The 21,938-nt window shown below is 51.8% G+C and overlaps 1 protein-coding gene across 1 annotated transcript in view; it reads right to left on the bottom strand.

Annotated features, from left to right (window-relative positions):
• Window positions 1-21,938, bottom strand: part of LOC122544899 (uncharacterized) — a 58,403-nt gene that overhangs the window by 27,024 nt on the left and 9,441 nt on the right. The window contains exon 7 of the mRNA XM_087980824.1: window positions 1,542-21,015. Coding sequence (XP_087836950.1) covers window positions 1,542-21,015 — 19,474 coding nt within the window. The remainder of the gene's footprint in view (window positions 1-1,541; window positions 21,016-21,938) is intronic.

Here is a 21,938-nt window from a genome sequence, read left to right as displayed (position 1 = left end):
TGTACCATCGATAGTCACAGGTGAGGTGCCAGAAGACTGGAGGTTGGGAAACGTGGTGCCACTGTTTAAGAAGGTGGTAAGGACAAGCCAGGGAACTATAGACCAGTGAGCCTGACCTCGGTGGTGGGCAAGTTGTTGGAGGGAATCCTGAGGAACAGGATGTACATGTATTTGGAAAGGCAAGGACTGATTAGGGATAGTCAACATGGCTTTGTGCGAGTGAAATCATGTCTCACAAACTTGATTGAGGTTTTTGAGGAAGTAACAAAGAGGATTGATGAGGGCAGAGTGGTAGATGTGATCTATATGGACTTCAGTAAGGTGTTCAACCAGTCCCCATGGGAGACTGGTTAACAAGGTTAGATCTTATGGAATACAGGGAGAACTAGACATTTGGATGCAGAACTGGCTCAAAGGTAGAAGACAGAGGGTGGTGGTGGGGGGGTTGTTTTTCAGACTGGAGGCCTGTGACCAGTGGAGTGCCACAAGGATCGGTGCTGGGTCCTCTACTTTTTGTCATTTACATAAATGATTTGGATGTGAGCATAAGAGGTACAGTTAGTAAGTTTGCAAGTGACACCAAAATTGGAGGGTGTAGTGGACAGTGAAGAGGGTTACCTCAGGATTACAACAGGATCTGGACCAGATGGGCCAATGGGCTGAGAAGTGGCAGATGGAGTTTAATTCAGATAAATGCGAGGTGCTGCATTTTGGGAAAGCAAATCTTAGCACGACTTGTATACTTAATGGTAAGGTCTGAGGGAGTGTTGCTGAACAAAGAGACCTTGGAGTGCAGGTTCATAGCTCCTTGAAAGTGGAGTTGCAGGTAGATAGGATAGTGAAGAAGGTGTTTGGTATGCTTTCCTTTATTGGTCAGAGTATTGAGTACAGGAGTTGGGAGGTCATGTTGCGGCTGTACAGGACATTGGTAAGGCCACTGTTGGAATATTGCGTGCAATTCTGGTCTCCTTCCTATCGGAAAGATGTGAAACTTGAAAGGGTTCAGAATAGATTTACAAGGATGTTGCCAGGGTTGGAGGATTTGAGCTACAGGGAGAGGCTGAACAGGCTGGGGCTGTTTTCCCTGGAGCGTCAGAGGCTGAGGGGTGACCTTATAGAGGTTTATAAAATTATGAGGGGCATGGATAGGATAAATAGATAAGGTCTTTTCCCTGGGATCAGGAAGTCCAGAACATTTAAGAGCATCTGGATGGGTATATGAATAGAGAGAGTTTGGAGGGATACGGGCCGGGTGCTGGCAGGTGGTTCTAGATTGGGTTGGGATATCTCAAGGAATCTTGTGTTTTTGTGTTTTGGAGAATATGACCCTACACCGCTTGAGGGGCAGGAGGTGGGGGGGCGGGGGGGGGGGGGGGGGGGGGAGACATTGCCACCGTTCCTGTCTCAGTGCTGAGGTGGACGCCCTACTGCATCATGGGAACAGGTCAATCCCCACTCCCAGTCCCTACAAACACCGACAATGGGCCTGACCCTGAGGAAGAGGGAAGACACGTCTGCACTCAGCAAACGGGGAAAGAAACTTGCCTTCACTCCATCTGGCCTCTTTCCCTCCAATCTGGGAAGAGTCGGCTCTCAACGGAGAGGCAGGATTACCAATGATGGTGTGGGATAACACAGTCTCATAGTTTGATGTCCTTTTTCCTGCTGGGACTGATGCGCTGGTTGCAGCTGGGTCTGAGGTGCTGGTTGCTGCTGGGATCAATGTGTTGGTTGCTGCTGGGTCTGATGTGCTGGTTGCTGCTGGGTCTGATGTGCTGGTTGCTAATGGGTCTGATGTGCGGGTTGCTGCTGGGGTTGATGTGCTGGTTGCTGCTGGGTCTGATGTGCTGGTTGCTGCTGTGTCTGATGTGCTGGTTGCTGCTGAGATTGATGTGCTGGCTGCTAATGGGTCTGATGTGCTGGTTGTTGCTGGGATTGATGTGCTGGTTGCTGATGGGTGTGATGTTCTGGTTGTAACTGGGTCTGATATGCTGGTTGCTGCTGGGATTGATGTTCTGGTTGCTACTGGGCCTGATGTGCTGGTTGCTACTGGGTCTGATGTACTGGTTGTCGCTAAAGTCGATGTGATGGTTGCTGCTGGATCTGATGTGTGGGTTGCTGCTGGGATCGATGTGCTGGTTGCTGCTGGGATTGATGTGCTGGTTGCTAATGGTTCTGATGTGCTGGTATTTGTTGGGAATGAAGTGCTGGTTGCTGCTGGGAATGAAGAGCTGATTGCTGCAGGGTCTGATGTGCTAGTTGTTTTTGGGATTGATGTGCTGGTTGCTGCTGGGATTGATGTGCTGGTTGCTACTGGGTCTGATATGCTGGTTGCTGCTGGGATTGATGTGCTGGTTGCTACTGGGTCTGATATGCTGGTTGCTGCTGGGATTGATGTGCTGGTTGCTACTGGGTCTGATATGCTGTTTGCTGCAGGGTCTGGTGTGCTGGTTGTTGTTGGGATCGATGTGCGGGTTGCTGCTGGGATTGATGTGCTGGTTGCTACTGGGTCTGATGTGATGGTTGCTACTGGGTCTGATGTGCGGGTTGTTGTTGGGATCGATGTGCGGGTTGCTGCTGGGATTGATGTGCTGGTTGCTACTGGGTCTGGTGTGCTGGTTGCTGCAGGGTCTGATGGGCTGGTTGCTGCTGGGATCCATGTGTTGGTTGTTACTGGGTCAGATCTGCTGGTTGCTGCATGGTCTGATGTGTTGGATGCTGCTGGCATTGATGTGTTGGTTGCTACTGGGATCAATGTGCTGCTTGTTACTGGGTCTGATGTGCTGGTTGTTTGGATCAATGTACTGGTTGCTACTGGGTCAGATCTGCTGGTTGCTGCTAGGATCAATGTGCTGGTTGCTGCTGGGATCAACATGCTGGATGCTGCTGAGTCTGATGTGTTTGTTGCTGTTATATCTGATGAATTGGTTGCTGCTGGGTCTGATGTGCTGGATGCTGTTGGCGTTGGTGTGCTGGTTGCTGGTGGGATCGATATGTTGGTTGCTGGTGGGTCTGATGTGCTAGTTGCTGCTGGGATCGATGTGTTGTTTGCTGCAGTGTCTGATGTGCTGGTTGTTGCTGGGATCGATGTGCTGGTTGCTGCTGGGTCTGATGTGCTGGTTGTTGCTGGGGTTGATGTACTGGTTGCTACTGGGGTTGATGTTCTGGTTGCTGCTGGGATCGATGTGCTGGTTGTTGCTGGGATCGATGTGCTGGTTGTTGGGATTGATAAGCTAGTTTCTGCTGTGTCTGATGTGCTGGTTTCTGCTGGGTCTGATGTGCTGGTTGCTGCTGGGTCTGATGTGCTGGTTGCTGCTGGGATCGATATGCTGGTTGCTGCTGGGATCGATGTGATGGTTGCTGCTGGGATCGATGTGCTTGTTGCTGGTGGGTCTGATGTGCTGGTTGTTTGGATCGATGTACTGGTTGCTACTGGGTCAGATCTGCTGGTTGCTGCTAGGATCAATGTGCTGGTTGCTGCTGGGATCGATGTGCTAGTTGCTGTGTCTGATGTACTTGTTGCTTCTGAGATTGATGTGCTGGTTGCTAATGGTTCTGATGTGCTGGTATTTGTTGGGAATGAAGTGCTGGTTGCTGCTGGGAATGAAGAGCTGATTGCTGCAGGGTCTGATGTGCTGGTTGCTGCTGGGATCGATGTTCTGGTTGCTGCTGGGTGTGATGTTCTGGTTGTAACTGGGTCTGATATGCTGGTTGCTGCTGGGATTGATGTTCTAGTTGCTACTGGGTCTGATGTACTGGTTGTCGCTAAAGTCGATGTGATGGTTGCTGCTGGATCTGATGTGTGGGTTGCTGCTGGGATCGATGTGCTGGTTGCTGCTGGGATTGATGTGCTGGTTGTCAGGATCGATGTGCTGGTTGCTGCTGGGATCGATGTGCTAGTTGCTGTGTCTGATGTGCTTGTTGCTTCTGAGATTGATGTGCTGGTTGCTAATGGTTCTGATGTGCTGGTATTTGTTGGGAATGAAGTGCTGGTTGCTGCTGGGAATGAAGAGCTGATTGCTGCAGGGTCTGATGTGCTAGTTGTTTTTGGGATTGATGTGCTGGTTGCTGCTGGGAATGAAGAGCTGATTGCTGCAGGGTCTGATGTGCTGGTTGCTGCTGGGATCGATGTTCTAGTTGCTGCTGGGTCTGATGTGCTGGTTGCTGCTGGGATCGATGTTCTAGTTGCTACTGGGTCTGATATGCTGGTTGCTGCTGGGATTGATGTGCTGGTTGCTACTGGGTCTGATATGCTGGTTGCTGCAGGGTCTGGTGTGCTGGTTGTTGTTGGGATCGATGTGCGGGTTGCTGCTGGGATTGATGTGCTGGTTGCTACTGGGTCTGATGTGATGGTTGCTACTGGGTCTGATGTGCGGGTTGTTGTTGGGATCAATGTGCGGGTTGCTGCTGGGATTGATGTGCTGGTTGCTACTGGGTCTGGTGTGCTGGTTGCTGCTGGGTCTGATGTGCGGGTTGTTGGGATCAATGTGCTGGTTACTACAGGGTCTGGTGTGCTGGTTGCTGCTGGGTCTGATGTGCGGGTTGTTGGGATCAATGTGCTGGTTACTACAGGGTCTGGTGTGCTGGTTGCTGCTGGGTCTGATGTGCGGGTTGTTGGGATCAATGTGCTGGTTACTACAGGGTCTGGTGTGCTGGTTGCTGCAGGGTCTGATGTGTGGGTTGCTGCTGAGATCGAAGTGCTGGTTGCTACTGGGAATGAAGTGCTGGTTGCTGCTTGGTTCAATCTGCTATTTGCTGCTGGGTCTGATATGCTGGTTATTGTTGGGATCAATGTGCTGGTTGCTGCAGGGTCTGATGTGCTGGTTGCTGCTGGCATCGATGTGCTGGTTGCTGCTGGGTCTAATGTGCTGGATGTTGCTGGGTCTGATGTGCTGGTTGTTGGGATCGATGTGCTGGTTGCTACTGGGTCAGATCTGCTGGTTGCTGCAGGGTCTGATGGGCTGGATGTTGCTGGGTCTGATGTGCTGGTTGTTGGGATCGATGTGCTGATTGCTACTGGGTCAGGTCTGCTGGTTGCTGCTAGGATCAATGTGCTGGTTGCTGCTGGGATCAACATGCTGGATGCTGCTGAGTCTGATGTGCTTGTTGCTGTTGTGTCTGATGAATTGGTTGCAGCTGGGTCTGATGTGCTGGATGTTGCTGGCGTTGATGTGCTGGTTGCTGGTGGGATCGATATGTTGGTTGCTGGTGGGTCTGATGTGCTAGTTGCTGTTGGGATCGATGTGTTGTTTGCTGCAGTGTCTGATGTGCTGGTTGTTGCTGGGATCGATGTGCTGGTTGCTGCTGGGTCTGATGTGCTGGTTGTTGCTGGGGTTGATGTACTGGTTGCTACTGGGGTTGATGTTCTGGTTGCTGCTGGGATCGATGTGCTGGTTGTTGCTGGGATCGATGTGCTGGTTGTTGGGATTGATAAGCTAGTTTCTGCTGTGTCTGATGTGCTGGTTTCTGCTGGGTCTGATGTGCTGGTTGCTGCTGGGTCTGATGTGCTGGTTGTTGCTGGGATCGATATGCTGGTTGCTGCTGGGATCGATGTGCTGGTTGCTGCTGGGATCGATGTGCTGGATGCTACTAGGAATGAAGTGCTGGTTGCTGCTTGGTTCGATGCGCTGGTTGTTGGGATCGATGTACTGGTTGCTACTGGGTCAGATCTGCTGGTTGCTGCAGGGTCTGATGGGCTGGTTGCTGCTGGGATCCATGTGTTGGTTGTTAATGGGTCAGATCTGCTGGTTGCTGCATGGTCTGATGTGTTGGATGCTGCTGGCATTGATGTGTTGGTTGCTGCTGGGATCAATGTGCTGCTTGTTACTGGGTCTGATGTGCTGGTTGTTTGGATCAATGTACTGGTCGCTACTGGGTCAGATCTGCTGGTTGCTGCAGGGTCTGATGGGCTGGTTGCTGCTGGGATCCATGTGTTGGTTGTTACTGGGTCAGATCTGCTGGTTGCTCCAGGGTCTGATGTGTTGGATGCTGCTGGCATTGATGTGTTGGTTGCTACTGGGATCAATGTGCTGCTTGTTACTGGGTCTGATGTGCTGGTTGTTTGGATCAATGTACTGGTTGCTACTGGGTCAGATCTGCTGGTTGCTGCTAGGATCAATGTGCTGGTTGCTGCTGGGATCAACATGCTGGATGCTGCTGAGTCTGATGTGTTTGTTGCTGTTATATCTGATGAATTGGTTGCTGCTGGGTCTGATGTGCTGGATGCTGTTGGCGTTGGTGTGCTGGTTGCTGGTGGGATCGATATGTTGGTTGCTGGTGGGTCTGATGTGCTAGTTGCTGCTGGGATCGATGTGTTGTTTGCTGCAGTGTCTGATGTGCTGGTTGTTGCTGGGATCGATGTGCTGGTTGCTGCTGGGTCTGATGTGCTGGTTGTTGCTGGGGTTGATGTACTGGTTGCTACTGGGGTTGATGTTCTGGTTGCTGCTGGGATCGATGTGCTGGTTGTTGCTGGGATCGATGTGCTGGTTGTTGGGATTGATAAGCTAGTTTCTGCTGTGTCTGATGTGCTGGTTTCTGCTGGGTCTGATGTGCTGGTTGCTGCTGGGTCTGATGTGCTGGTTGTTGCTGGGATCGATATGCTGGTTGCTGCTGGGATCGATGTGATGGTTGCTGCTGGGATCGATGTGCTTGTTGCTGGTGGGTCTGATGTGCTGGTTGTTTGGATCGATGTACTGGTTGCTACTGGGTCAGATCTGCTGGTTGCTGCTAGGATCAATGTGCTGGTTGCTGCTGGGATCGATGTGCTAGTTGCTGTGTCTGATGTACTTGTTGCTTCTGAGATTGATGTGCTGGTTGCTAATGGTTCTGATGTGCTGGTATTTGTTGGGAATGAAGTGCTGGTTGCTGCTGGGAATGAAGAGCTGATTGCTGCAGGGTCTGATGTGCTGGTTGCTGCTGGGATCGATGTTCTGGTTGCTGCTGGGTCTGAGGTGCTGGTTGCTGCTGGGATTGATGTGCTGGTTGCTACAGGGTCTGATATGCTGGTTGCTGCAGGGTCTGGTGTGCTGGTTGTTGTTGGGATCGATGTGTGCGTTGCTGCTGGGATCGATGTGCTGGTTGCTACTGGGTCTGATGTGATAGTTGCTACTGGGTCTGATGTGCGGGTTGTTGGGATCAATTTGCTGGTTACTACAGGGTCTAGTGTGCTGGTTGCTGCTGAGATCGATGTGCTGGTTGCTACTGGGAATGAAGTGCTGGTTGCTGCTTGGTTCGATGTGCTGGTTGCTGCTGGGTCTAATGTGCTGGTTGTTGCTGGGTCTGATGTGCTGGTTGTTGGGATCGATGTGCTGGTTGTTACTGGGTCAGATCTGCTGGTTGCTGCAGGGTCTGATGTGCTGGATGCTGCTGGCATTGATGTGTTGGTTCCTGCTGGGATCAATGTGCTGCTTGCTGCTGGGCCTGATGTGCTGGTTGTTTGGATCGATGTGCTGGTTGCTACTGGGTCAGGTCTGCTGGTTGCTGCTAGGATCGATGTGCTGGTTGCGGCTGGGATCGATGTGCTGGTTGCTGCTGAGTCTAATGAATTGGTTGCTGCTAGGATCGATGTGCTGGTTGCGGCTGGCGTTGATGTGCTGGTTTCTGGTGGGATCGATGTGCTGGTTGCTGCTGGGGTCGATGTGTTGGTTGCTGCAGGTTCTGATGTGCTGGTTGCTGCTGGGATCGATGTGCTGGATGCTACTAGGAATGAAGTGCTGTTTGCTGCTTGGTTCCATGTGCTGGTTGTTGCTGGGTCTGATGTGCTGGATGCTGCTGGGATCGATACGCTGGTTGTTGGGATTGATGTACTGGTTGCTACTGGGTCAGATCTGCTGGTTGCTGCAGGGTCTGATGGGCTGGTTGCTGCTGGAATCCATGTGTTGGTTGTTACTGGGTCAGATCTGCTGGTTGCTGCAGGGTCTGATGTGTTGGATGCTGCTGGCATTGATGTGTTGGTTCCTGCTGGGATCAATGTGCTGCTTGCTGCTGGGCCTGATGTGCTGGTTGTTTGGATCGATGTGCTGGTTGCTACTGGGTCAGGTCTGCTGGTTGCTGCTAGGATCAATGTGCTGGTTGCTGCTGGGATCAACATGCTGGATGCTGCTGAGTCTGATGTACTTGTTGCTGTTGTATCTGATGAATTGGTTGCTGCTGGGTCTGATGTACTGGATGCTGCTGGCGTTGATGTGCTGGTTGCTGGTGGGTCTGATGTGCTAGTTGCTGCTGGGATCAATGTGCTGGTTGCTGGTGGGTCTGATGTGCTGGTTGTTGCTGGGATCGATGTGTTGTTTGCTGCAGGGTCTGATGTGCTGGTTGCTGCTGGGATCGATGTTCTGGTTGCTGCTGGGATCGATGTGCTGGTTGCTGCTGTGTCTGATGTTCTGGTTATTGTTGGGATCAATGTGCTGGCAACTGCAGGGTCTGATGTGCTGGTTGCTGCTGGGATCAATGTGCTGGTTGTTGTTGGGATCGATGTGCTAGTTTCTGCTGTGTCTGATGTGCTGGTTTCTGCTGGGTCTGATGTGTTGGTTGCTGCTGGGTCTGGTGTGCTGGTTGCTGCTGGCATCGATGTGCTAGTTGCTACTGGGAATGAAGTGCTGGTTGCTGCTTGGTTCGATGTGCTGGTTGTTGCTGGGTCTAATGTGCTGGATGCTGCTGGGTCTGATGTGCTGGTTGTTGGGATTGATGTGCTGGTTGCTACTGAGTCTGATCTGCTGGTTGCTGCAGGGTCTGATGTGCTGGATGTTGCTGGCATTGATGTGTTGGTTCCTGCTGGGATCAATGTGCTGCTTGCTGCTGGGCCTGATGTGCTGGTTGTTTGGATCGATGTGCTGGTTGCTACTGGGTCAGATCTGCTGGTTGCTGCTAGGATCAATGTGCTGGTTGCTGCTGGGATCAACATGCTGGATGCTGCTGAGTCTGATGTGCTTGTTGCTGTTGTGTCTGATGAATTGGTTGCAGCTGGGTCTGATGTGCTGGATGTTGCTGGCGTTGATGTGCTGGTTGCTGGTGGGATCGATATGTTGGTTGCTGGTGGGTCTGATGTGCTAGTTGCTGTTGGGATCGATGTGTTGTTTGCTGCAGTGTCTGATGTGCTGGTTGTTGCTGGGATCGATGTGCTGGTTGCTGCTGGGTCTGATGTGCTGGTTGTTGCTGGGGTTGATGTACTGGTTGCTACTGGGGTTGATGTTCTGGTTGCTGCTGGGATCGATGTGCTGGTTGTTGCTGGGATCGATGTGCTGGTTGTTGGGATTGATAAGCTAGTTTCTGCTGTGTCTGATGTGCTGGTTTCTGCTGGGTCTGATGTGCTGGTTGCTGCTGGGTCTGATGTGCTGGTTGTTGCTGGGATCGATATGCTGGTTGCTGCTGGGATCGATGTGCTGGTTGCTGCTGGGATCGATGTGCTGGATGCTACTAGGAATGAAGTGCTGGTTGCTGCTTGGTTCGATGCGCTGGTTGTTGGGATCGATGTACTGGTTGCTACTGGGTCAGATCTGCTGGTTGCTGCAGGGTCTGATGGGCTGGTTGCTGCTGGGATCCATGTGTTGGTTGTTAATGGGTCAGATCTGCTGGTTGCTGCATGGTCTGATGTGTTGGATGCTGCTGGCATTGATGTGTTGGTTGCTGCTGGGATCAATGTGCTGCTTGTTACTGGGTCTGATGTGCTGGTTGTTTGGATCAATGTACTGGTCGCTACTGGGTCAGATCTGCTGGTTGCTGCAGGGTCTGATGGGCTGGTTGCTGCTGGGATCCATGTGTTGGTTGTTACTGGGTCAGATCTGCTGGTTGCTCCAGGGTCTGATGTGTTGGATGCTGCTGGCATTGATGTGTTGGTTGCTACTGGGATCAATGTGCTGCTTGTTACTGGGTCTGATGTGCTGGTTGTTTGGATCAATGTACTGGTTGCTACTGGGTCAGATCTGCTGGTTGCTGCTAGGATCAATGTGCTGGTTGCTGCTGGGATCAACATGCTGGATGCTGCTGAGTCTGATGTGTTTGTTGCTGTTATATCTGATGAATTGGTTGCTGCTGGGTCTGATGTGCTGGATGCTGTTGGCGTTGGTGTGCTGGTTGCTGGTGGGATCGATATGTTGGTTGCTGGTGGGTCTGATGTGCTAGTTGCTGCTGGGATCGATGTGTTGTTTGCTGCAGTGTCTGATGTGCTGGTTGTTGCTGGGATCGATGTGCTGGTTGCTGCTGGGTCTGATGTGCTGGTTGTTGCTGGGGTTGATGTACTGGTTGCTACTGGGGTTGATGTTCTGGTTGCTGCTGGGATCGATGTGCTGGTTGTTGCTGGGATCGATGTGCTGGTTGTTGGGATTGATAAGCTAGTTTCTGCTGTGTCTGATGTGCTGGTTTCTGCTGGGTCTGATGTGCTGGTTGCTGCTGGGTCTGATGTGCTGGTTGTTGCTGGGATCGATATGCTGGTTGCTGCTGGGATCGATGTGATGGTTGCTGCTGGGATCGATGTGCTTGTTGCTGGTGGGTCTGATGTGCTGGTTGTTTGGATCGATGTACTGGTTGCTACTGGGTCAGATCTGCTGGTTGCTGCTAGGATCAATGTGCTGGTTGCTGCTGGGATCGATGTGCTAGTTGCTGTGTCTGATGTACTTGTTGCTTCTGAGATTGATGTGCTGGTTGCTAATGGTTCTGATGTGCTGGTATTTGTTGGGAATGAAGTGCTGGTTGCTGCTGGGAATGAAGAGCTGATTGCTGCAGGGTCTGATGTGCTGGTTGCTGCTGGGATCGATGTTCTGGTTGCTGCTGGGTCTGAGGTGCTGGTTGCTGCTGGGATTGATGTGCTGGTTGCTACAGGGTCTGATATGCTGGTTGCTGCAGGGTCTGGTGTGCTGGTTGTTGTTGGGATCGATGTGTGCGTTGCTGCTGGGATCGATGTGCTGGTTGCTACTGGGTCTGATGTGATAGTTGCTACTGGGTCTGATGTGCGGGTTGTTGCTGGGATCGATGTTCTAGTTGCTACTGGGTCTGATATGCTGGTTGCTGCTGGGATTGATGTGCTGGTTGCTACTGGGTCTGATATGCTGGTTGCTGCAGGGTCTGGTGTGCTGGTTGTTGTTGGGATCGATGTGCGGGTTGCTGCTGGGATTGATGTGCTGGTTGCTACTGGGTCTGATGTGATGGTTGCTACTGGGTCTGATGTGCGGGTTGTTGTTGGGATCAATGTGCGGGTTGCTGCTGGGATTGATGTGCTGGTTGCTACTGGGTCTGGTGTGCTGGTTGCTGCTGGGTCTGATGTGCGGGTTGTTGGGATCAATGTGCTGGTTACTACAGGGTCTGGTGTGCTGGTTGCTGCTGGGTCTGATGTGCGGGTTGTTGGGATCAATGTGCTGGTTACTACAGGGTCTGGTGTGCTGGTTGCTGCTGGGTCTGATGTGCGGGTTGTTGGGATCAATGTGCTGGTTACTACAGGGTCTGGTGTGCTGGTTGCTGCAGGGTCTGATGTGTGGGTTGCTGCTGAGATCGAAGTGCTGGTTGCTACTGGGAATGAAGTGCTGGTTGCTGCTTGGTTCAATCTGCTATTTGCTGCTGGGTCTGATATGCTGGTTATTGTTGGGATCAATGTGCTGGTTGCTGCAGGGTCTGATGTGCTGGTTGCTGCTGGCATCGATGTGCTGGTTGCTGCTGGGTCTAATGTGCTGGATGTTGCTGGGTCTGATGTGCTGGTTGTTGGGATCGATGTGCTGGTTGCTACTGGGTCAGATCTGCTGGTTGCTGCAGGGTCTGATGGGCTGGATGTTGCTGGGTCTGATGTGCTGGTTGTTGGGATCGATGTGCTGATTGCTACTGGGTCAGGTCTGCTGGTTGCTGCTAGGATCAATGTGCTGGTTGCTGCTGGGATCAACATGCTGGATGCTGCTGAGTCTGATGTGCTTGTTGCTGTTGTGTCTGATGAATTGGTTGCAGCTGGGTCTGATGTGCTGGATGTTGCTGGCGTTGATGTGCTGGTTGCTGGTGGGATCGATATGTTGGTTGCTGGTGGGTCTGATGTGCTAGTTGCTGTTGGGATCGATGTGTTGTTTGCTGCAGTGTCTGATGTGCTGGTTGTTGCTGGGATCGATGTGCTGGTTGCTGCTGGGTCTGATGTGCTGGTTGTTGCTGGGGTTGATGTACTGGTTGCTACTGGGGTTGATGTTCTGGTTGCTGCTGGGATCGATGTGCTGGTTGTTGCTGGGATCGATGTGCTGGTTGTTGGGATTGATAAGCTAGTTTCTGCTGTGTCTGATGTGCTGGTTTCTGCTGGGTCTGATGTGCTGGTTGCTGCTGGGTCTGATGTGCTGGTTGTTGCTGGGATCGATATGCTGGTTGCTGCTGGGATCGATGTGCTGGTTGCTGCTGGGATCGATGTGCTGGATGCTACTAGGAATGAAGTGCTGGTTGCTGCTTGGTTCGATGCGCTGGTTGTTGGGATCGATGTACTGGTTGCTACTGGGTCAGATCTGCTGGTTGCTGCAGGGTCTGATGGGCTGGTTGCTGCTGGGATCCATGTGTTGGTTGTTAATGGGTCAGATCTGCTGGTTGCTGCATGGTCTGATGTGTTGGATGCTGCTGGCATTGATGTGTTGGTTGCTGCTGGGATCAATGTGCTGCTTGTTACTGGGTCTGATGTGCTGGTTGTTTGGATCAATGTACTGGTCGCTACTGGGTCAGATCTGCTGGTTGCTGCAGGGTCTGATGGGCTGGTTGCTGCTGGGATCCATGTGTTGGTTGTTACTGGGTCAGATCTGCTGGTTGCTCCAGGGTCTGATGTGTTGGATGCTGCTGGCATTGATGTGTTGGTTGCTACTGGGATCAATGTGCTGCTTGTTACTGGGTCTGATGTGCTGGTTGTTTGGATCAATGTACTGGTTGCTACTGGGTCAGATCTGCTGGTTGCTGCTAGGATCAATGTGCTGGTTGCTGCTGGGATCAACATGCTGGATGCTGCTGAGTCTGATGTGTTTGTTGCTGTTATATCTGATGAATTGGTTGCTGCTGGGTCTGATGTGCTGGATGCTGTTGGCGTTGGTGTGCTGGTTGCTGGTGGGATCGATATGTTGGTTGCTGGTGGGTCTGATGTGCTAGTTGCTGCTGGGATCGATGTGTTGTTTGCTGCAGTGTCTGATGTGCTGGTTGTTGCTGGGATCGATGTGCTGGTTGCTGCTGGGTCTGATGTGCTGGTTGTTGCTGGGGTTGATGTACTGGTTGCTACTGGGGTTGATGTTCTGGTTGCTGCTGGGATCGATGTGCTGGTTGTTGCTGGGATCGATGTGCTGGTTGTTGGGATTGATAAGCTAGTTTCTGCTGTGTCTGATGTGCTGGTTTCTGCTGGGTCTGATGTGCTGGTTGCTGCTGGGTCTGATGTGCTGGTTGTTGCTGGGATCGATATGCTGGTTGCTGCTGGGATCGATGTGATGGTTGCTGCTGGGATCGATGTGCTTGTTGCTGGTGGGTCTGATGTGCTGGTTGTTTGGATCGATGTACTGGTTGCTACTGGGTCAGATCTGCTGGTTGCTGCTAGGATCAATGTGCTGGTTGCTGCTGGGATCGATGTGCTAGTTGCTGTGTCTGATGTACTTGTTGCTTCTGAGATTGATGTGCTGGTTGCTAATGGTTCTGATGTGCTGGTATTTGTTGGGAATGAAGTGCTGGTTGCTGCTGGGAATGAAGAGCTGATTGCTGCAGGGTCTGATGTGCTGGTTGCTGCTGGGATCGATGTTCTGGTTGCTGCTGGGTCTGAGGTGCTGGTTGCTGCTGGGATTGATGTGCTGGTTGCTACAGGGTCTGATATGCTGGTTGCTGCAGGGTCTGGTGTGCTGGTTGTTGTTGGGATCGATGTGTGCGTTGCTGCTGGGATCGATGTGCTGGTTGCTACTGGGTCTGATGTGATAGTTGCTACTGGGTCTGATGTGCGGGTTGTTGGGATCAATTTGCTGGTTACTACAGGGTCTAGTGTGCTGGTTGCTGCTGAGATCGATGTGCTGGTTGCTACTGGGAATGAAGTGCTGGTTGCTGCTTGGTTCGATGTGCTGGTTGCTGCTGGGTCTAATGTGCTGGTTGTTGCTGGGTCTGATGTGCTGGTTGTTGGGATCGATGTGCTGGTTGTTACTGGGTCAGATCTGCTGGTTGCTGCAGGGTCTGATGTGCTGGATGCTGCTGGCATTGATGTGTTGGTTCCTGCTGGGATCAATGTGCTGCTTGCTGCTGGGCCTGATGTGCTGGTTGTTTGGATCGATGTGCTGGTTGCTACTGGGTCAGGTCTGCTGGTTGCTGCTAGGATCGATGTGCTGGTTGCGGCTGGGATCGATGTGCTGGTTGCTGCTGAGTCTAATGAATTGGTTGCTGCTAGGATCGATGTGCTGGTTGCGGCTGGCGTTGATGTGCTGGTTTCTGGTGGGATCGATGTGCTGGTTGCTGCTGGGGTCGATGTGTTGGTTGCTGCAGGTTCTGATGTGCTGGTTGCTGCTGGGATCGATGTGCTGGATGCTACTAGGAATGAAGTGCTGTTTGCTGCTTGGTTCCATGTGCTGGTTGTTGCTGGGTCTGATGTGCTGGATGCTGCTGGGATCGATACGCTGGTTGTTGGGATTGATGTACTGGTTGCTACTGGGTCAGATCTGCTGGTTGCTGCAGGGTCTGATGGGCTGGTTGCTGCTGGAATCCATGTGTTGGTTGTTACTGGGTCAGATCTGCTGGTTGCTGCAGGGTCTGATGTGTTGGATGCTGCTGGCATTGATGTGTTGGTTCCTGCTGGGATCAATGTGCTGCTTGCTGCTGGGCCTGATGTGCTGGTTGTTTGGATCGATGTGCTGGTTGCTACTGGGTCAGGTCTGCTGGTTGCTGCTAGGATCAATGTGCTGGTTGCTGCTGGGATCAACATGCTGGATGCTGCTGAGTCTGATGTACTTGTTGCTGTTGTATCTGATGAATTGGTTGCTGCTGGGTCTGATGTACTGGATGCTGCTGGCGTTGATGTGCTGGTTGCTGGTGGGTCTGATGTGCTAGTTGCTGCTGGGATCAATGTGCTGGTTGCTGGTGGGTCTGATGTGCTGGTTGTTGCTGGGATCGATGTGTTGTTTGCTGCAGGGTCTGATGTGCTGGTTGCTGCTGGGATCGATGTTCTGGTTGCTGCTGGGATCGATGTGCTGGTTGCTGCTGTGTCTGATGTTCTGGTTATTGTTGGGATCAATGTGCTGGCAACTGCAGGGTCTGATGTGCTGGTTGCTGCTGGGATCAATGTGCTGGTTGTTGTTGGGATCGATGTGCTAGTTTCTGCTGTGTCTGATGTGCTGGTTTCTGCTGGGTCTGATGTGTTGGTTGCTGCTGGGTCTGGTGTGCTGGTTGCTGCTGGCATCGATGTGCTAGTTGCTACTGGGAATGAAGTGCTGGTTGCTGCTTGGTTCGATGTGCTGGTTGTTGCTGGGTCTAATGTGCTGGATGCTGCTGGGTCTGATGTGCTGGTTGTTGGGATTGATGTGCTGGTTGCTACTGAGTCTGATCTGCTGGTTGCTGCAGGGTCTGATGTGCTGGATGTTGCTGGCATTGATGTGTTGGTTCCTGCTGGGATCAATGTGCTGCTTGCTGCTGGGCCTGATGTGCTGGTTGTTTGGATCGATGTGCTGGTTGCTACTGGGTCAGATCTGCTGGTTGCTGCTAGGATCAATGTGCTGGTTGCTGCTGGGATCAACATGCTGGATGCTGCTGAGTCTGATGTGCTTGTTGCTGTTGTGTCTGATGAATTGGTTGCAGCTGGGTCTGATGTGCTGGATGTTGCTGGCGTTGATGTGCTGGTTGCTGGTGGGATCGATATGTTGGTTGCTGGTGGGTCTGATGTGCTAGTTGCTGTTGGGATCGATGTGTTGTTTGCTGCAGTGTCTGATGTGCTGGTTGTTGCTGGGATCGATGTGCTGGTTGCTGCTGGGTCTGATGTGCTGGTTGTTGCTGGGGTTGATGTACTGGTTGCTACTGGGGTTGATGTTCTGGTTGCTGCTGGGATCGATGTGCTGGTTGTTGCTGGGATCGATGTGCTGGTTGTTGGGATTGATAAGCTAGTTTCTGCTGTGTCTGATGTGCTGGTTTCTGCTGGGTCTGATGTGCTGGTTGCTGCTGGGTCTGATGTGCTGGTTGTTGCTGGGATCGATATGCTGGTTGCTGCTGGGATCGATGTGCTGGTTGCTGCTGGGATCGATGTGCTGGATGCTACTAGGAATGAAGTGCTGGTTGCTGCTTGGTTCGATGCGCTGGTTGTTGGGATCGATGTACTGGTTGCTACTGGGTCAGATCTGCTGGTTGCTGCAGGGTCTGATGGGCTGGTTGCTGCTGGGATCCATGTGTTGGTTGTTAATGGGTCAGATCTGCTGGTTGCTGCATGGTCTGATGTGTTGGATGCTGCTGGCATTGATGTGTTGGTTGCTGCTGGGATCAATGTGCTGCTTGTTACTGGGTCTGATGTGCTGGTTGTTTGGATCAATGTACTGGTCGCTACTGGGTCAGATCTGCTGGTTGCTGCAGGGTCTGATGGGCTGGTTGCTGCTGGGATCCATGTGTTGGTTGTTACTGGGTCAGATCTGCTGGTTGCTCCAGGGTCTGATGTGTTGGATGCTGCTGGCATTGATGTGTTGGTTGCTACTGGGATCAATGTGCTGCTTGTTACTGGGTCTGATGTGCTGGTTGTTTGGATCAATGTACTGGTTGCTACTGGGTCAGATCTGCTGGTTGCTGCTAGGATCAATGTGCTGGTTGCTGCTGGGATCAACATGCTGGATGCTGCTGAGTCTGATGTGTTTGTTGCTGTTATATCTGATGAATTGGTTGCTGCTGGGTCTGATGTGCTGGATGCTGTTGGCGTTGGTGTGCTGGTTGCTGGTGGGATCGATATGTTGGTTGCTGGTGGGTCTGATGTGCTAGTTGCTGCTGGGATCGATGTGTTGTTTGCTGCAGTGTCTGATGTGCTGGTTGTTGCTGGGATCGATGTGCTGGTTGCTGCTGGGTCTGATGTGCTGGTTGTTGCTGGGGTTGATGTACTGGTTGCTACTGGGGTTGATGTTCTGGTTGCTGCTGGGATCGATGTGCTGGTTGTTGCTGGGATCGATGTGCTGGTTGTTGGGATTGATAAGCTAGTTTCTGCTGTGTCTGATGTGCTGGTTTCTGCTGGGTCTGATGTGCTGGTTGCTGCTGGGTCTGATGTGCTGGTTGTTGCTGGGATCGATATGCTGGTTGCTGCTGGGATCGATGTGATGGTTGCTGCTGGGATCGATGTGCTTGTTGCTGGTGGGTCTGATGTGCTGGTTGTTTGGATCGATGTACTGGTTGCTACTGGGTCAGATCTGCTGGTTGCTGCTAGGATCAATGTGCTGGTTGCTGCTGGGATCGATGTGCTAGTTGCTGTGTCTGATGTACTTGTTGCTTCTGAGATTGATGTGCTGGTTGCTAATGGTTCTGATGTGCTGGTATTTGTTGGGAATGAAGTGCTGGTTGCTGCTGGGAATGAAGAGCTGATTGCTGCAGGGTCTGATGTGCTGGTTGCTGCTGGGATCGATGTTCTGGTTGCTGCTGGGTCTGAGGTGCTGGTTGCTGCTGGGATTGATGTGCTGGTTGCTACAGGGTCTGATATGCTGGTTGCTGCAGGGTCTGGTGTGCTGGTTGTTGTTGGGATCGATGTGTGCGTTGCTGCTGGGATCGATGTGCTGGTTGCTACTGGGTCTGATGTGATAGTTGCTACTGGGTCTGATGTGCGGGTTGTTGGGATCAATTTGCTGGTTACTACAGGGTCTAGTGTGCTGGTTGCTGCTGAGATCGATGTGCTGGTTGCTACTGGGAATGAAGTGCTGGTTGCTGCTTGGTTCGATGTGCTGGTTGCTGCTGGGTCTAATGTGCTGGTTGTTGCTGGGTCTGATGTGCTGGTTGTTGGGATCGATGTGCTGGTTGCTACTGAGTCTGATCTGCTGGTTGCTGCAGGGTCTGATGTGCTGGATGTTGCTGGCATTGATGTGTTGGTTCCTGCTGGGATCAATGTGCTGCTTGCTGCTGGGCCTGATGTGCTGGTTGTTTGGATCGATGTGCTGGTTGCTACTGGGTCAGGTCTGCTGGTTGCTGCTAGGATCGATGTGCTGGTTGCTGCTGGGATCAACATGCTGGATGCTGCTGAGTCTAATGTGCTTGTTGCTGTTGTGTCTAATGAATTGGTTGCTGCTGGGTCTGATGTGCTGGATGTTGCTGGCGTTGATGTGCTGGTTGCTGGTGGGCTCGATGTGCTGGTTGCTGCTGGGATCGATGTGTTGGTTGCTTCAGGTTCTGATGTGCTGGTTGCTGCTGGGATCGATGTGCTGGTTGCTGCAGGTTCTGATGTGCTGGTTGCTGCTGGGATCGATGTGCTGGATGCTACTAGGAATGAAGTGCTGTTTGCTGCTTGGTTCCATGTGCTGGTTGTTGCTGGGTCTGATGTGCTGGATGCTGCTGGGATCGATGTGCTGGTTGTTGGGATTGATGTATTGGTTGCTACTGGGTCAGATCTGCTGGTTGCTGCAGGATCTGATGTGCTGGTTGCTGCTGGGATCCATGTGTTGGTTGTTACTGGGCCTGATGTGCTGGTTGTTTGGATCGATGTGCTGGTTGCTACTGGGTCAGATCTGCTGGTTGGTGCTGGGATCAACGTGCTGGTTGCTGCTGGGATCAACATGCTGGATGCTGCTGAGTCTGATGTGCTGGTTGCTGTTGTGTCTAATGAATTGGTTGCTGCTGGGTCTGATGTGCTGGATGCTGCTGGCGTTGATGTGCTGGTTGCTGCTGGGATCGATGTGTTGGTTGCTGCAGGTTCTGATGTGCTGGTTGCTGCTGGGATCGATGTGCTGGATGCTACTAGGAATGAAGTGCTGCTTGCTGCTTGGTTCGATGTGCTGGTTGTTGCTGGGTCTGATGTGCTGGATGCTGCTGGGATCGATGAGCTGGTTGCTACTGGGTCTGATGTGCTGGTTGTTGCTGCATTCGATGTGCTGGTTGCTGCAGGATCTGATGTGCTGGTTGCTGCTGGGATCCATGTGTTGGTTGTTACTGGGTCAGATCTGCTGGTTGCTCCAGGGTCTAATGTGTTGGATGCTGCTGGCATTGATGTGTTGGTTGCTGCTGGGATCAATGTGCTGCTTGCTACTGGGTCTGATGTGCTGGTTGTTTGGATCGATGTACTGGTTGCTACTGGGTCAGATCTGCTGGTTGCTGCTAGGATCAATGTGCTGGTTGCTGCTGGGATCAACATGCTGGATGCTGCTGAGTCTGATGTGTTTGTTGCTGTTGTATCTGATGAATTGGTTGCTGCTGGGTCTGATGTACTGGATGCTGCTGGCGTTGATGTGCTGGTTGCTGGTGGGATCGATATGTTGGTTGCTGGTGGGTCTGATGTGCTAGTTGCTGCTGGGATCAATGTGCTGGTTGCTGGTGGGTCTGATGTGCTGGTCGTTGCTGGGATCGATGTGTTGTTTGCTGCAGGGTCTGATGTGCTGGTTGCTACTGGGAATGAAGTGCTGGTTGCTGCTTGGTTCGATGTGCTGGTTGTTGCTGGGTCTAATGTGCTGGTTGTTGCTGGGTCTGATGTGCTGGTTGTTGGGATCGATGTGCTGGTTGCTACTGAGTCTGATCTGCTGGTTGCTGCAGGGTCTGATGTGCTGGATGCTGCTGGCATTGATGTGTTGGTTCCTGCTGGGACCAATGTGCTGCTTGCTGCTGGGCCTGATGTGCTGGTTGTTTGGATCGATGTGCTGGTTGCTACTGGGTCAGGTCTGCTGGTTGCTGCTAGGATCGATGTGCTGGTTGCTGCTGGGATCAACATGCTGGATGCTGCTGAGTCGAATGAATTGGTTGCTGCTGGGTCTGATGTGCTGGATGCTGCTGGCGTTGATGTGCTGGTTGCTGGTGGGATCGATGTGCTGGTTGCTGCTGGGATCGATGTGTTGGTTGCTGCAGGTTCTGATGTGCTGGTTGCTGCTGGGATCGATGTGCTGGTTGCTGCAGGTTCTGATGTGCTGGTTGCTGCTGGGATCGATGTGCTGGATGCTACTAGGAATGAAGTGCTGTTTGCTGCTTGGTTCCATGTGCTGGTTGTTGCTGGGTCTGATGTGCTAGATGCTGCTGGGATCGATGTGCTGGTTGTTGGGATTGATGTACTGGTTGCTACTGGGTCAGATCTGCTGGTTGCTGCAGGATCTGATGGGCTGGTTGCTGCTGGGATCCATGTGTTGGTTGTTACTGGGTCAGATCTGCTGGTTGCTGCAGGGTCTGATGTGTTGGATGCTGCTGGCATTGATGTATTGGTTGCTGCTGGGATCAATGTGCTGCTTACTACTGGGTCTGATGTGCTGGTTGTTTGGATCGATGTGCTGGTTGCTACTGGGTCAGATCTGCTGGTTGCTGCTGGGATCGATGTGTTGTTTGCTGCTGGGTCTGATGTGCTAGTTGCTGCTGGGATCAATGTGCTGGTTGCTGGTGGGTCTGATGTGCTGGTTGTTGCTGGGATCGATGTGTTGTTTGCTGCAGGGTCTGATGTGCTGGTTGCTGCTGGGATCGATGTTCTGGTTGCTGCTGGGATCGATGTGCTGGTTGCTGCTGTGTCTGATGTTCTGGTCATTGTTGGCATCAATGTGCTGGCAACTGCAGGGTCTGATGTGCTGGTTGTTGTTGGGATCGATGTGCTAGTTTCTGCTGTGTCTGATGTGCTGGTTGCTGCTGGGTCTGATGTGCTGGTTGTTTGGATCGATGTGCTGGTTGCTACTGGGTCAGATCTGCTGGTTGCTGCTAGGATCGATGTGCTGGTTGCTGCTGGGATCAACATGCTGGATGCTGCTGAGTCTGATGTGCTTGTTGCTGCTGGGATTGATGTGCTGGTTGCTGGTGGGTCTGATGTGCTGGTTGCTGCTGGGATTAATGTGCTGGTTGCTGCAGTGTCTGATGTGCTGGTTGCTGTTGGAGTTGATGTGCTAGTTGCTGCTGGAGTCAGTGTGCTGGTTGCTGCTGGGGTCGACGGTCTTGAACCTAAAAGCAGTTCAGACAGACACACTGAGTGGAGAGATTGCTGGGAAATAATTAATCTTAAGTCCCACATGTATCGGGGAACCAAGATATTGATGAGCCAGATTGAGCAGGAAATTGCCGATGGGTTTGTACTAACTGTCTAATTCCAATCCTGAGGTCTCTCGAGTTGGTGCTGAGGATTCAGGAATCGATAAACCTGTCAGTTTATCCCCAGTAGCTGAGAAATCAGGAAAATCCTGAACCTGGCAAGAGATGCCTGGAGATTTGGAACAAGTACACCCCATAAAGAGGGAAAATTATCATAGAATCCCTACAGTGTGGAAACAGGCCCTTCAGCCCAACAGGTCCACACTGACCCTTTGAACATTAACCCACCCAAACCCATTCCCAAACCCTATTAGGCTCGGGTACGTTTTGGCACCACCCCTTTGGCGCTGACCATTTGACCGCTCCGTTTTGGGTCGAAACTGTTTTGGCGCTCATTACTTTGGCGCTGAGCTCTTTTGGCACCAATTCAGAATTTAAAAAGTCTTGTTTGGTTAAAGACGAGAGGATGACGAACGACGCGATGTAATTTTCTCAACTAGCAAGAGTTGAGAGTCAAAGCTGGAATGACCCGCTGTAGATTCAAATCCCGTTTTGTAATCATTTTCTCATTTAACAATTGTTAATAGTCATCTCCTGCCTTGATGATACTGAAGCCCTTCTGTCTTCACATTGGAAAGCTGGAATACAATTCTCTTTTTATTTTCTTGTGGAGCCCACACCAGAAATAGCTGAAAACATTCTAAGCGAGAGAGACAAACCAACATTTTCACATGATGGTTATCTATACGTATTTAATAAGTGTAGCAAAATGTAGAAATTCGTTTGGATAAGAATAGGTTAAAAATAATGAATAAAAAAGAATTCGGTTTATTTCT

This window comes from Chiloscyllium plagiosum, unplaced genomic scaffold (assembly GCF_037043375.1).
Source record: "Chiloscyllium plagiosum isolate Xiang-an unplaced genomic scaffold, Cpla_swu_hap1 HiC_scaffold_38, whole genome shotgun sequence".
Classification (NCBI taxonomy): Eukaryota; Metazoa; Chordata; class Chondrichthyes; order Orectolobiformes; family Hemiscylliidae; genus Chiloscyllium; species Chiloscyllium plagiosum.
The sequence above is the reverse complement of the archived record's forward strand: the minus strand, read 5'-3'. Positions and strand labels throughout refer to the sequence as shown.